General features: G+C 44.5%; 1 protein-coding gene across 8 annotated transcripts in view; it reads right to left on the bottom strand.

Annotated features, from left to right (window-relative positions):
• Positions 1-204: 204 nt before the first annotated feature.
• Positions 205-15515, bottom strand: part of lmo3 (LIM domain only 3) — a 46919-nt gene continuing 31608 nt past the window's right edge. For 7 of the 8 annotated variants that reach the window (XM_040151085.1, XM_040151056.1, XM_040151077.1 and 4 more), the window contains exons 3-4: positions 9513-9638; positions 205-733 (exon numbers count right to left, since the gene is read on the bottom strand). In XM_040151085.1, the coding sequence (XP_040007019.1) occupies positions 628-733; positions 9513-9638 (232 nt within the window). In that variant the 3' untranslated portion in view covers positions 205-627. Of the gene's footprint in view, positions 734-1279; positions 1429-9512; positions 9639-15515 lie in introns of those variants that run through there. The other variant, XM_040151047.1, reaches the window with a different exon arrangement.

Genomic DNA, 15515 nt, shown 5'->3' with positions numbered 1-15515 from the left:
CACAGCAACCATCAGTCATCCAAAGGCGTTATTTTTGCCGCTCTTCAGTTTACATTCACTGTGTTTTTAATGTGATATCATACAGTAAAAAGGTCTTTATCGCAAAATTACATTGATTGACAATTCCTCAGCGTATTTTAGATTCAAGTAGAAGTTGTTGGACTATCGAGTCAGGTGGGACACTGTCTGTCCTTGTCAGATGCAATGGGACAAGTCTGGTTTAGGGTGGGTTTTTTTTTTTTTTTTTCCCCAACAACTGAGAACACCTGTTGCTTAGAAATTGCTCTGAGGCTGGTGTTTGTTGGCCAGAAGGAAAAAGGCAGCATCCGTCAGTCACAAACAAAGAAATGGACAAACTGTTTTTTTTTCATAGCTGTAGTTTGTTGTATGCTTCAAGGGCCTTTCCCTGCCACACTGGCGTCTCTATGGCTATTTTGTACAGCAGAATGTGTCCCCTCCCAGGGAGCCTTGCTTAGTTATGTACATGTGGGGGACAGGAGATGGACAGGAGGCAATAGTGCTTTTCGTTGTGTGATTGCAAGCTCTCCTTCGGTCTCTCCCTTTCTCCCACTCCTCCTCTTCCTCCTCCTCTTCCTCCTCCTCTTCCTCCGTGTTGGCCTATGAGGGTCAGCGGACCTGGGGAGCATAGCCCTCCTTCATCAGCCCCTCTTCGTAGTCTGTCTGGCACAGGATCATGTTGTTCTTCAGGAAAAACTTGTCTCCCACACAAAACCTGCACACCACAAAGAGACAGAAGAGGGGGGTGGGGGTTTACATAAGCATCAAAGCTAGAATCTCATCATTAGTACTGAGCTGTAGGCTAGCAGGCCCAGCCGGCTGCAGCAGTAGCTTTCTGACTATAGTGCAAATTCTCCACCTTAGCTACCATAACCCCCCTTCAGCTGCAACGGTGCCGTGTGCAGACAGTCAACTCAATTACAATGGGGGAAATGTAGGGCTTGGGGGGTGGTTGTTAGTTTGAGTGGAGGGGGGGCTCTGGTGTATACGAATGGAATTATCTCCGTTTCAGGCCAGGGTTCCTTCCCACCTGCAGCTACTACAAAAACCCCCATCGACCACGGCAATCCTGTCCTGCTCCAGCCAGGGGGGCCCACAGTTACGCTTGACCTTTCAGCACAGCACCAAGTGGAGATTATGTTGAACACGTAAGAGTGGTAACTCTCGCTGTATTGTCCTGAGGGCTGCTTATCTCCCTCAATGTGCAGGTTCGACAAGGTCGGAAAGCAGCAGTGCCAGTGTTTACCAGGGGGGAGGTGGAGCTGGGGCGGGGGGATGGGGACAGTGAGTCTCGCCTCCGTTTGACTTCCCTGGATGTCAAGACTGCTGAGTTCATTGCTGGGAGCTGCACACAGTGGATGCAACACAGGTACCTGATGAGCTCGGGCTGTTTGTAGCATTTATTCAGGGCTGCAGGGCAGATTGAGAGCATGATTTGTTACATTCACTTGGGACCAATTAGCAGGATTCAAATACACCGTAGGTATTGGCACAAAATACTAAAAAGTGTGAGAATGGTGCGTTTCTTGAAATAAAGCCAAATGTTCTGAGGAAGAGATGACATTCTTGAAAGAAATATGATGTAAAGCTGCACGCTCATAGCGCCGGAGTATTTTTTTGGAATTCATGAACGGATGGAAGGGAAAGGAGGGAATGAGGATGAAGTACATATGGGTGGGTAACACCAAGCGGATTTCAGGGATGCCATCCTGCCAACCTTCCCAGTTCTATAGGAAACGGAGAAAGTGGCCCTTTTTTTTTGACTCCTTCTTGGACGCTTTGTCCACGGAAACTCAAGAGCATCCCATTAGGAAGTGCTTTTAAACCTATGCCCATTGATTCCTGGGCCAGTAAAAGGCAGACTTTGCAAATCAAATCAGCTTTCACCCGGCAGGTGGTTTTTTTTTTTAAAGCTTTAAATTTTGAAGTGAATTTTTCTCGGTTCATGCTGACAAATAGAAAACTGCCGTGATTTCACCAAAATTTCTGCTTTCAGAAGTAAGAGGAAACAAGGGAAGACAAATTCACAGCCTAAATCCTACAGCCTCAGCCTAAAAACAAATGGTAGTTTGGTGGATTTTCCTTTTTTATTCCCTATATAATCATATTTAATCTAAAAACAAAATCAACAGAACAAGAATGAATTCAAATGAATGGTCTTGATATTGCTTTGACTGGAGACTTGTGCTGTACATAGCTTTTAACAGGTGAATGACAGCATAATGAGTAGCTGCTTTTGTCCAGACCCTGAGGAATTATAAAATCGTATTGGATTTCGGAGTTGTGGTTCTCTTTCCTCAACTGTACAGGATGATCTCATAAGCCAACAACTCAAGAACAGTTGTGTTTTGTTTTTGCCCCCCCCCCCCAGCAGATAGAAATGTTTAGCTTGCACTGCACAAGTTTTCCAACATATCTGGCTGATGCCAGGACGCTCGCACACCACAACTCATATCCATTCATCTGGGCCGTGTGACACGGCGATTAAGCAGAGGCACAGGCGTGTTTCGAGGAATGGTGTCATTCACGCCAATAAAAATGTCCTGTTTAAATGACATGTTCTCTTCCAGAATCTATTAGTGTCTGTCTCCACTGACACTGTGCCCACTCCCACTTTAGCTTTATCTCCCTTTATTTTTTTCACCTTCTCTCCACCAGTAGTACTGTCTCTCCCTCTTTGTCATCCTCTTCCTCCCCCTTCTCCTCCCTTTCTACTCACAGCTCTTATCCCTGCCCGGCCCTTATTTCACACAGCCAAATTGTTTCTGCTTGGTGAAATGTCAACAGCATATGTGACATATGTGCACCAATTATGATGAGGATATTAGACTGGGCCCATCACAGGCACGTCTAATAAAAGACCTTGTGATGCCCTAGTATTTCCACTTTCTTAAAACAAGTGCAGGTACATCTTCTATAGAGCTCTCTTTTAGAGAATGTTGATATATTGGTTTGCTGCTACTAGACTTTCCCTAAATATTCAAATATCAACTAATTTTTTCGTTGATTCCAGCTGAAATAATATATTTTTACTGTATTATATTCAGCAGTACTAGCCTATAAAACCTGCAATGAAGCCTGATTCACCCTGATTTGAGGAGCACTTCAAACTTTTAATAGAAAATATTCAGATAAAGAGGTAAAGCATACTTTGTTGGCTTAGCATTTAAACAGGAAATCGAACTCTTCCTTACAATTATTACTTATTTCCTTTACTGAGATCTTGTCTTATTTTAGATCGACTCCACCTCTTTTTTTATGACTATTCTTTGTTTTTTATACATGGTTATATATCTCTGTGACCGTAGTGAATGAAGGAATATCATGCAAGTCTGTAAAAAACACCATGAAATAAAAAACCGTCTGCTGATGACAACTGGGGGATGCTGTTGTATGGAACACTCAACATAGAGTGTGCTGGCCCACCGCGAGCCTCCGTAATGGCTTTGGCATATCACTCTGATCATGAGGCTACATATAATCAGACTAAAATCACCATTTTATTTCACTTCAGTCAGTCAGATGTTTTAGTTACGTTAGTGGATTTCTGTTTGAGAGGAGATTATTTTTGTTATGCCCTAACGGGCCGTAGCAAGTGTAATTTGTATCCGGCCAACCTCATTTTCAGTTAACACAGAAAACGAAGCGGTTGCCAGGAGCAGTTATCGTAATGGGTTTTTTTTCCCCCAACAAATACGTTCGATTAAAAGGTGGTTACTTATTTCTCTAAGTAGACTTACAATGCACAGCTGCAAAACCTGCAATTCGGATTTCAGGCATCCCTCGTTAATGAGCACAACACCAGAACTATTTATATTTTCAAAAGGATCTGAGCTATGGACAGTGATTCAGAAGTTTGGAACCAGACTGGCTAGCTTAAAGGCCCCCCGGCCCCTTTGGGGAGGGACTGTCTGAAAATGCGCGCTGATATTGCGAACTGTAAACACGCCTCAGCCCTTGTGTGTCTTAGTTTATAATGGCAGGCTTTTCACCCGCCCTCTTCCAGTGTGGCCTGTAAAAACAGATACAGTGCAAACAGTTTTGCCCTTTACACCCTTTATATGTTTTTGCATGACATATTTTATGAACTAGTTCATCTGAATCATACTGACGCTGCTAAATAATCTCAAATTGGTGCACAATTAGGTTGAAATCTGGAGACCAAGGCATATGGTTGACATCACTTTCACACTCAGCAAACTATTCATTTCACTTTTTTACTCAGGTACAGATTTTCCATTATTTTCTCACCCATACACCTGTACTGCTCAATACTCATCATAGGAGCTAGCAATAGCACAGCCTTCATTAAAGGTCTCCCTTAACAACACATCTGTTATCACAACTATAGTGGTTTCTAACTTTACAGTCAGTGAGCTTCTGCTGGTGCCGTCTTCCCCTCTACCTGTACTGCCTTCACTTTCTTCCCTCCATCTTCCTTCCTTTACTTAGAGGTGACTGTGACTAATGAGTCTTTAGAGACCTATTGTTGTAGGAGGAAGAGAAAGAATGGCTTCCACAGGCACACACTTAAAAGATGTATTGCGATGCCAGCTATTTGCCTCGGGGGCTCGTGTTAACTAGAGTATTCACTTTCCACTCAAATAAAGAAACAGGGAGATTGTCAAAGAGAGAAAATAGTCTCAACTGCACCAAATCTAATTACTGTTAGGATGCACACAGGTTCGGAAACACTTGGCCCTATGACACTGATGCTTAATTGTAGCGGTATGTTGTAAATCTTCTGTGGCAGATTGCTGCTGGGCAACCAGACAGCAGCTGCACAAGGACATGCTGAAATGGGTTTCTCTTTGGGGAATGGAACGTAGGGAATATAATTTTGTGTTTGGAAATGAGGAGATCAAAATTTTTTATTTATTTTGTCTCCATATTTGGTGACAAACGTCCCCTGCTGTTGTGTGTTAAAATGCTTTAGTGTTTTATTATTTCTGCCTCTAAGATGCTCAGCACTCACAGACGTCAGGTTCCTGTAGACATCGTGCTAGCCGCTCGCGCCTTCCGGTTTAGTATGACCCTGCTCTGCCAGAGTATAAACTCCACAAAAGACTCTACGGTCAGTATTGAGAAAGTTGTGTGAGAGACCCGTGTCTGGGAAGCGCTCAGAGCCCAGTACACAATCACTGCAGCAGTGCGTGTAGTGCAAGTACAACACAAGTCGCGCCGTGCCCTGTGTGGACAGCTGGACTGATTAAAATAGGTGCATACCCATTCCGTCAGAGTGAAAAATGTGGCTGAAATGCTCTGTCCCATTTTAAACGCTGCCTCACATTGCACACCCAGATTTTTGTTGGCGAGGCTATCCCCCCTTCCAAATGTAGTCCTTTGAAAAAGGTAGCCCTTATAGAAATCCAGCTCCAGTCGTAAAACGCAGGCCTCGAAGGATTTAGCTGGGATCTTTAGAATGCTGAAAATGTATGAACTGGCTATCGGTTGAAACAGTGTCTATCAGATCCATGAGCGGAGGGGAAAAAAAGACATTTATTTGTATAAAATTTGTCATTTTTACTTTAGATTGTGATTTTCCTCCATAGTGCAGGATTATGTGGTTCAATTGTCCTCTCTAGTAGGCTGGCTGCACAGGCTCTGAGTCCTCAACACCAATCATACACAAACTGACAACTGTGTCCCTTATTGCCTATTAGGCCCCTTCCTAACAAGCCTAACTCATGACATACAAGGCACCAGTGGTTGAGCTTAGCTGTGCTGAACCCAATTGGTGTCAGTTTCTCCTTCCAAAGCTCCAGTATGGAGCCCCCCCCCCATATCAGCATTGACCTTCCCCTGCACTGTCACCCATCCTGCTCTCCTCTGCTCCCCTCTACTCTAACCTTCCTCCAGCCTCCCTAGACTGTGGCCTCCAGCTCATCAGGGGGAAATTGGGCCAGCACTGGCTAGATGATGAGGCTGGACGACAGCCCCATCGATTAGCTGTCCCCCAGGGCTGATCTGTGGCTAACTGCTTGCTGGATCGAGCCTCATATCACTTTCTTCATTCCCAACACCCCCACCCTCACCAAAACCTCCCCTCTCCTCAGAGCCAGCTCCCCGCCCCTTTGGCTTTGAGACCACGGTGGTGATTCCTTTCCCAAGCTCAGGTAGGGAAAATAACAGGTCTGACTGGTGGGAAGGTCACGATGGTAGATTTATGTCCAGTTTAACAGAGTAAGGCCACAGTTGGTGCAGACATGAGCAATCAGAGCCAATGCAGGATCCTATATTTTCATTGATAGACCAGGGACAGGAGCTATTCACTCTGCTCAGCTTGATACCATTTCAAAGTCACGCACCGAGTGAAGAAAGAGGGGGAAAAAGGCTTCTGCACTCTGGCAGATGCACAAGTAAGATAACTGGTTAGGCTGCTCCATTTATCTTATTCTGAAGTCTTCTTTCGTGGCAAGCGAGAGATTAGTGACAATTTGATGGTGATGATGACAAAGAACAAGACAGCGGTCGCAGGTCATGATCGCAGTGACATGTCTACCCTCAGCTAACAGGGCAGTCTATCCTCCTCTGCCCCGCACTAATTAGTCTATCATAACAAGGCCCCTTCAACAATAGCTGAGCATGGCAATGACCATTAGACTCCTGCAGTGAGTCCCTGATGAAATCTGAATAATCATTGGCTTCGGGTTCCTTTTCCATGCTCTGTGGGATAGAGTAGGGTGGACAAACCCACAAAGCTATCCAACGCTGGATAGAAGCATGAGCCAGTGAGTGTGTGTGTGTGTGTGTGTGTGGTGGGGTTGGCTGTATGTTCATACTTGATTGTAGCAATTTAACCTTCAAACGCCAACATGGGCTGCGGCTGACCTGCAGGAGCAATGGATAATTACGCCGTGTGACCCCTGGTGACCTCGTGATTGCGGCTCTGTTTATCAGATTTCACATTTTATGACAATGTTCTGCAGAGAAATCTCTGGGCCATTTGTGAGATGGATTAGATTGCTTTATCGAAGGGCCCGGGGGGGGAGGGAGCGGGGTTTTCATGTTTGTTTGAGGCTGGGAAACAAGAGGGGGCAGAGCTGGTATAGATGAACAAAGGCGGCAGATCGGTATGCCAGACAAAGAACAGAAGCCCATTTCCAGGACGGCTGCACCAAGATGTTGAGAAACTATTCAGGGAATCTTAAGTGAGATTTCCTGATAGATCGTAGGCTGAGGATGAGAAAATTTGTAAAGGTCATTCTATTAATCAGGATACAAATGTTGAGAACCCCACTTAGACTAGACTTATTTAGCAACGTTGTGGTCATCACTGAGAATGCATTAAAACTAGCCTGAATCCCAAATCTTCTAGCAGTTAATTCTGTTACGAATGTTAGATTTATTACTTCAGAGGTTACATCTAACCGTGGCACAAAAGAACAAAAACGGTTGCTGTCAGAACAACAGCTTCCCAGTGGGCTGACTTCACTGTTGTCTCATTGACAGAGGGAATGAAAAAAAGTTTCCATCCCCACTGAAATATGTTTTTTCAGCTGCTTTTTTGTTAATGCTTTTCCGCTCGAATATGAACTCAGCCAACAGAGGGATCCTCTAAATTTATATTCCTTTGCCGGCATGTTCCCAGTAACGGTTCTACCAATGTAGAGAAACAAAATGGAAAACAAAATTCAAGGCGAGGAGCAGCTTCAATTAAAGCCACCGCCACACGATAAATCTCGGCCAGGTCCTGGTGAAATTGTGATGGGCATCTGAACGGTGCTTGCAAAGCCACAGCGGACCATGTGAAACACACTAAAGTCGATTTTATTCAACAGTTCAGCAACTGCCCTAATGTAAAAAGAAAGATTTGCTCGCGCTTAAATGGGTTTTAATGTGGGAGAGCGGAGTTGGCCTGCCTGGGCCTGGCTGATGAAGATTAGCTGACTTCTTCCATTAGGAGAGGCTGTCTGGTGCAGCCGGCTGAAGTGGCAAGACAATAACCGAGTGCTAATTGTGCGTAACCAGGTCCTTTGCCTTTAGCATGCACAATGTGTCTGGTTTGTGTGTGTGTGCATGTGGGCGCTCTTGTCTATGTGTCTGCGACAAAGTCGAGTTTGGGGAAAAAAGATGACGTTCCCCTAAGGTTTTCTGTTGGATGGTGTTTCTTGTAACCTTCAAAAAAACGTTTGTTAACATTCTGGTTTGTTCATTATCCCCAAGAATGTTCCCAGAAAGTCTTCACAGCGTTACTGCCGTCTGGGAACACGAATCCTATGAGGCTTTCCAGAACACAGGAACGGAGAAAGTCACTGCAACGTTCCCAGTGCTATACAGAGGAATTTTTTACATATGTCCAAAAAAATAAATAAATAGTTGGGGGTCTAAGTGTGTGCACAGCTAGAGGCTTCAGTACATTTTCTGCAAATCTTCTAATAACATCTACGAGCCCCTTTCTGATAGCAAAATCACATCATTTGTGCGATGAACACAGCAGTCTTCAGTATTAGTTTTGTGTTCATCACACAAATGATGTGATTTTCATGTGTACAACCACTTGCATCGCCATTTATGCTTTTGACGAGAGACTGCCTGAAAATGCACTCGGCAATTCTCGGACAGAGACTGGGAGACAGCGAGATGCAGCCAGGACGAGGATATGACCGGAGACTTTTTGCCATTCAGAACTGGTGTAGACACTGTAGATGTGGTTGGACCAAGAGTCGTGCGTCTGACTTCTTCAAATGGTCCATCAGACACTACGGTCAGAGTTTGCAGGTGGGGAGCTGGTGAGGGATTGTGTCCCGCTGCTGCATTAACAACTGGGGGCACTTTAGGAGTCAGCTCTAACACACTCTCGTGTAAGGTACGTGTAATTGTAAGGGTTCTGTCCATTAGGAGATTAAATACTAAATAAGAGAAAGAAAAAGAAAGAAGCGCATCTTATTTCGTTACTGTGAAACTTGTAAATGAGGGTGGAAAAAACATTAGAAACACTTAAACTATACTATATAATACTGAATATTATGAGCTCCGAGAGCGGATGTGTTGCAGGGCTACTGTCTCGGACTGCAATAAACTGTGCCAGCGTCCGTAATAAACTCATTGTGGGGCTACCATAGAGGTTCAGTGAAGGTGACACTGGAGTTTCTTAAAAAGAGTTCAGTGCCTCCCAACTGCTCCCTCTCTGGTGCTTTGGTAAGAAGTAGTGTCTTGACATCTCTGACCACGTCCTGGTGCAGGTAGAGGCCCAGAAATGAAGACTGATGGGAAACATATGTATGGACACGGAGCCGCACCTATAATTCTAGGCTGACAATGTACAGTAGTGGCGCAGGATCATAAGCACTGTGCTGGGTCCGGCAGGTGTCCTTAACGCCTCGCATGTGTCTGTTCGGTCGCTGGTTAGGGTGATAAATCTCCGGCGTGGGACTTGTCCTCAACTATGAGCAGCACTTGAGATTCACTACGCTTCAATCTCGCTTCCCTGACCAGCCATCTGCCTGGACACCGTTACGGGAGAGGAGCAGGGGTGTGGTCCAATCACTCACCTCTGATTGCAGAGCTGGCATGCGAAGCAGTCCAGGTGGTAGACGTTCTCCTTGGCCCTCATGACCATCTCAAAGGCTGGAATTAGTTTGCTGCAGGCTGCGCAGTTCCCTGTTACACCAAACAACCTGAGCCACCCGCCCACACACACACACACACACACACACACACAAAGAAGACACATGATGTAAGTCATTCCTCCAAACCTCAGTACACACATGTAAGTCAGGGAGGGTTTTAAGTTACATGTTCTATGTTTTTTACTGACTCTTGTAAGAAAAAAAAGAAAAGTATAAAACAACCCAGAACCATAAATGAGTAAATGAAATGGCTTTGGAGCTGTTGGAAGGTGCTAGGCTTGTCGTCAACACTGCTTTCAGTTCCGTGCTACGCTGGGCTAAAGACCACGGGACTGTTCCTTTAATCTCACACGTACACAACTTTCAAAGTGACGCGCTGGCCAAATGAGATGGCAGCGAAACACTATGTGCTGGTCTTAGATCATCCCCTGGACGTACAGGCGCTCCCGCTGACCGTCGATTGCACGAAGTTGCATTTAATAAGTTCACTGCCGTCATACACACTCTGATGGAAGCTTCAAACTAAAGCACATCCCGGAGATTTGGAAGTCCATTCGTTTTTAATAAAAGCAATAAAAATGACAAGGGGTCACTTCTTCCTTGCCATCTTTTGTTCTAAATCTTCTGGGGACAGTTACACACCCTTTTCCCAGACAACATGGCCCAGTGAGTGGGCCCACATTGATTTCAGGACATGGGCACAGCACATTTGAACCTCTGAACTATTTTGCCTCCACCCGCCACTATCTCCCACCTTTGCATCCCACTAGGCCTGCAAACGGAGTAACAAACAGGAGTACAACTGCTTCTGCTGCTTCTTGGTGACTCTGAGAACGAGAGTGACAGCTGTCAGAGAGGTTTCGATAAACACGCTAACATGCGCTGCTGAGACGGATAGGGTCTCTGAATCAGTTACAAAAATAGGCTGGACAGAGCTGGGCTACAGCAGCACAGTAAAATAATAGCAGGGCCGCAGCTTGTGCCATAGAAATAGATGGGACATGGCTAGCACTATTGCCCAGGGAGGACCCTATTATTTCTCGGCCTTCTCCGGGGACATTAATGTGAGTATTCATTAGGGATTCAGGGCTGTTACTACATAGCGACCTAGACCAGGCCAGCAAGGGAAAAAAAATATCTGATAACGAAATCATATAACAAAATAACCTATTAGGCAGACTTCTTGAGGCACTTTTAGCCGTCGTTGTTAAAATGATAAAACGGCATGCCACTCTCAGAGTCTGTAAGAGATCGCAATCTGATAAATGATCTCAGGGCTTGGGATATGCAGGGTTGTTTATTAACCTTCAGAAAGTATGTTTCCCAGAGGCAAAGGAAGCCGATAGATTGTGCCCTCATAAATACCTACAGAATTAAGGACCACTGTCAACACACCGCGAGACAGCGAAGGATATCTCTTGTAACGTGGAAGGTGGGTAAAAACAGAGGGCCAATGCGAAGGATTAGTGCTGACTTAATTAAATGAATTATTCCTTTTCCTTTGAGCAACTTAAATTTAGATACATGCTTGTCCTTTCTCTTTTCTGCACAAATGTGCATTGCCAGAAGGGCTTCACAGGAAATAGATGAAATGACGATTTCTCTCCTTGCGAAGCCACGTAATTGATCTAAAAAAAAATCTTTTAAAAAAGAACACGAAGTGACAGGTTTAGTGTGAGATAATGAGCTTGAGTGTTTGAGCACAACAGCAGCACTTTGTGTGGCAGCTTACGACAAAGAGTCATAATGCAGCCACCTCTCACTGTGCAGGGCCCAGTGTCCTTGTCTTCCAGTAACCTGAATCATTTTCAGATAGCATACTCTCAAGGCTCTGCATGTATAAATGATGGAGGGCATTTGTGTAAAAAAGCAACGTTCTAGGCTTTCTGCCTGTCAGCTTGAATCAAAACGGTGTTCTGTTTCACTGTTCGTCGTGTGTGTCCATGCTCCTCTCTCATCTCTTGCAAATTTAAGCTGGCCTGTGCCGCTGGAAAAGACTGTCACACTACTTTGCTCTGAAAAATTCTGGCTGAGAGTCGTTGTATCTGTGAACGTCCAGTGTCTGTGTGTGAGCACTGGAATCAGTAAATAATGCTCGCCAACACATTAAAGGAAAAACAAACTGTCTTACGTATGATGTGTTTCAAGCTAGTATCCTCCTTTTTACATTTTTTTTATTTTTGATATATATCTCTATATATAGATAGATAGATACATGTTTTTTCATATTTATTTATTCAGTCATGCTCTGCTGGTGGAACTGGTGAGATAAATGTCAGTATGGCTGCACATGCTACTAAACACAAGTCCTAAAACAACAAAAAATAAGATATAAATATAATAAAATGATCATATGAATTAAAAATATACATGTAAATAATAGCGATAAATATATAAATGTTGTAAGAATGGACTGGGGTCTAAGTCAGAACTCTCTGGTGTAAGTGTGTGTAAGTATGGGACAATTCATGGGTTTTCTTAAACTAACAGCACAAGGCAAAAGGCATTTTGTAGCTCTACAACGACGGACGTGAAGATCAGCTCCTCTGCAGGGGCGATTTCAGTAGCAGTGTGTCTCAGTTAGTCCTTTCCACTGCAGGAACTTCAAAACCAGTAACCTGGTTCTTCTCATGACCTCGAACTTTTCACATATTTGGAGTTTCTGGTACGAGGACGCTCCCCGTGTGTTTTACAAACGGAGCTTTCAGACATACGTTGCTGAAAAAGCGACGGTGGGACTGACGCGATTATTTTTATGTGCTGCTTGGCAGGCAAGTGAACTAAGTGCCCGTGGGTACTGATATTGTTATTAATTTCATTCTACAAACTTGAACGGCAGATACAGCTTTATATACCGACGCAGAGTCCAGGTCCTTTGAGCCCCCGCTCCTGCCAGACGATACAGCCGCGTGACCAATCACAAATCGGCAGCACCGATGCCAACCCTTGAGAGTAACCCGAATTCGCCTTTAGTCTCATCTCCTGAGCAGTGCCACAAGTTAGTTCCACAAAACTCATGCCCAAAGTAGATGGAGAGCCTGTGACAATGGAGGCATATTACATTACATTAAGATACTGGATGACACCCCCCGTTATGTCCCACATGGACCACTCAGCGTATTAATGACAGTGTTAGTATAACCCCACATCGCTCTAACAAGGCATTTCTTAATCATTATGGTGACAATTCGGAGTCGTTCATAAGAAAGCTGCCACTCTTAGCACGGCCCGTCGGCGCAGGTTTGCCTGTAACCGTGGTGCTGTGTGTAGTGTTTGATTGCTGCGGTCTCACTCTCACTGAACGTTATGGAAGTAAGCACAGCAATTTACCCGAATTTCTTAGAGAGGTAGTTGTATTGGGTAATGTTATTACCACCAACTCTCCACTTTTCATGACTTATGCATTTGAATCAACACCTCTTTAAAACAGTTTTCATAAAAACGGAACATTAGAAACTTCATGAAGGAGGATTTATTGCAGGACTGTTGGATTAGACTAGGTTCATTTTAGCTAGGTGTACCTAATAAACTGAGACTGAATGTGTGTATTTTTTTTTTCCCCCAACCAATGCACACATTTCTTAGTAAGGAAATTGATGTGAAAGACCCACTCAATAAGATAAAAGTAAATTAAAAAAACAAAAAGAACAAACGGAAAAAAAAAACTAAACCCCAAAGACCCCCAACAGAACTTCCAAACTTCTGGCTGCTTCTCATCCACTTGCTTGCTGCATTATTCATCCCGCACCTTCCTGTGCTACTTTAACTACTGCTTTAAATGATTAAACCTCCTAAACTGTGCTGACTTACGGGAATACATACATCAGCCTCCTCAAATCAAACAATTTCTCTAGTGTCTCTGACAAGCTGAGCTAAAAAAGTGCTGATAGCAGTCTTCAGAGGTTTACCCAAACTGCATCTGTGGCAGCCAAAGCATCTAGCCAGCCTGTCTTGCTGGGCTCTTGTGTGGCAAACACTCTTCAAACCGACTGCACACAGAAAGCCCTTGCTCACCCTGTGGGGAGGGAAGATAGATGGAGCGTACCTGCCACTCGTCTTTCATCGTTCCGCCAGTTTGATGCTACAGACGCTAATGGCTCCCAAGGGAGGAGGAAAATTAAGCACGGTTTGGTTATAATGAATTCAAAGGCACAGGCTAAAAACCAATACCAGGATGATGGTTTTAGAGGCCTTCTGTGGAAGACCCAGGGCCTGGGACTCAGTGCTTTTACCAGTGGATTAGAATTCGTTATAAATATATACATTTCAAGCGCATGTCTCTCAGGCTGACAATTGTACAGCTGGCTGCCATCTCTAGAAGGCAGCAAACTGAGGGTCTGCTGAAAAAAAGGAAAACAGAATAACATATGTAAAATAGCAGACCTGACATACACTTCATATCCATTGCTGACAAGACGGCATGTATATTTAAAGAGGCTGAAGATACAACATGAAATTAAAATTCATGCTCTGCTCACATCTGAATTTGAAAGAGAATAGAGCCAGTCAGTGTCCAATACCTTGTTTCAGTCAAAAGGCATTCGCTGTGCATTACAGCCTGGTACAACTCAGCAGTACCTATTTGATGAGAGAAAAACAGACACCAATTAAATTATTCCACAAGGCTTTAGCCCAGCGGAGGCCGAAACCCAGTCCGAGTGGGCAGCCCCCGGAGCCCACCTTGGGAAAAATGCAGCGGTGTCATGCCAAAGCTTTTTCTCATCTTTGTCAAGCTCATTCAAAAATACAGTGACCCCCTCGGTGATGACTGGGGTGTAGGAAATAAAAGGAATTCTCTTTGACTTTATACACGGAGCCACAGATACTGTTCAAGGCAGACGTGTCTGATGGTGGACTGACTTTCCACAGCCTCCTCTCAGAATATGGATGCAATTTTATATTACGCCGCTATTTCATATTTCAGACAATACGCTGCGACTGAAACACCAAACTCCAGCAGCTTGAGAGAGTTAGTCAGATCACAGCTGCTAGAAAACACCCTGGCCATGATGAAGTGGGATTTACGCTCTCTCCAAATTCCGTGTCGCATAGTTGTACCGCGTCGGGAACCGACGCGAAGTTTCTCTCGTAAAAGAATTCTTTACGCTGGCTGAGACATACAGTGCTTCACTTCTCCGGGTTGGGTGAAAGATAGCCCACGTTCCAGCAGAGTCTCCTCTGTCAGGCACACCATGAAAAAAAAACTTTCCAACGTTATAATTTAAATGTTCAATTACACTTTACAAAGTATGAGCGCGGAAAACCTTTAGTTACAAATTACAACAAACATGTTTTTGCAGGTTTCCCATTAATGCCGACCAGGTTTTGGCTATCGACACGCCAGAAGGAGGTAACGTGTTGTTACTGTGCCCGTGTTGAGCGGTCAATTCACTGTAACTACAGTATCACAGAGCTCCCAAAGCTAAACGCAGGCCTGCAGCAGTGAGGACCGTCCTTTCTGTGGACGAACGCTACAATGCGACATCACGTGCTCAGAGTTGAGACTCAGGTACAAAAAGTGGCAGCACATTGTTGTTGTCACGGGGAGAAAGTCCCGATGAAAATTGCTCAGTGTGTTCTGTGGATGACTCAGCGTGACAGGGACGCTGCTTCTGGGGAGGGATGTTGCCGTCGAATGTTTCAAATGCAGTTTTCAATGCTCTGAGCTCCGCGAAACTAAATACCGGCATCGGATTGAGGTCGAGGCAGGAATCCTAGAGAGAGAACCTAAGCTTTCTGCATGGATAGATACCACCAGATGGAGGAGAGAAAATATCTCTTTTTTTGTAATTTGTGTGAACTGACCCTTTAAAAGTAATTGTTGAATGCTGACTATTGAACAAACTTTGGTTTTAAAACTTTGGAACCAGTATGAACCAATTGACAGTGGTGCTTTGCTCTCCTCTCCTCTCCCCTGCCCCAACC

This window comes from Xiphias gladius, chromosome 2 (assembly GCF_016859285.1).
Source record: "Xiphias gladius isolate SHS-SW01 ecotype Sanya breed wild chromosome 2, ASM1685928v1, whole genome shotgun sequence".
Classification (NCBI taxonomy): Eukaryota; Metazoa; Chordata; class Actinopteri; order Istiophoriformes; family Xiphiidae; genus Xiphias; species Xiphias gladius.
This window is presented reverse-complemented; position numbering and strand designations above follow the sequence as displayed.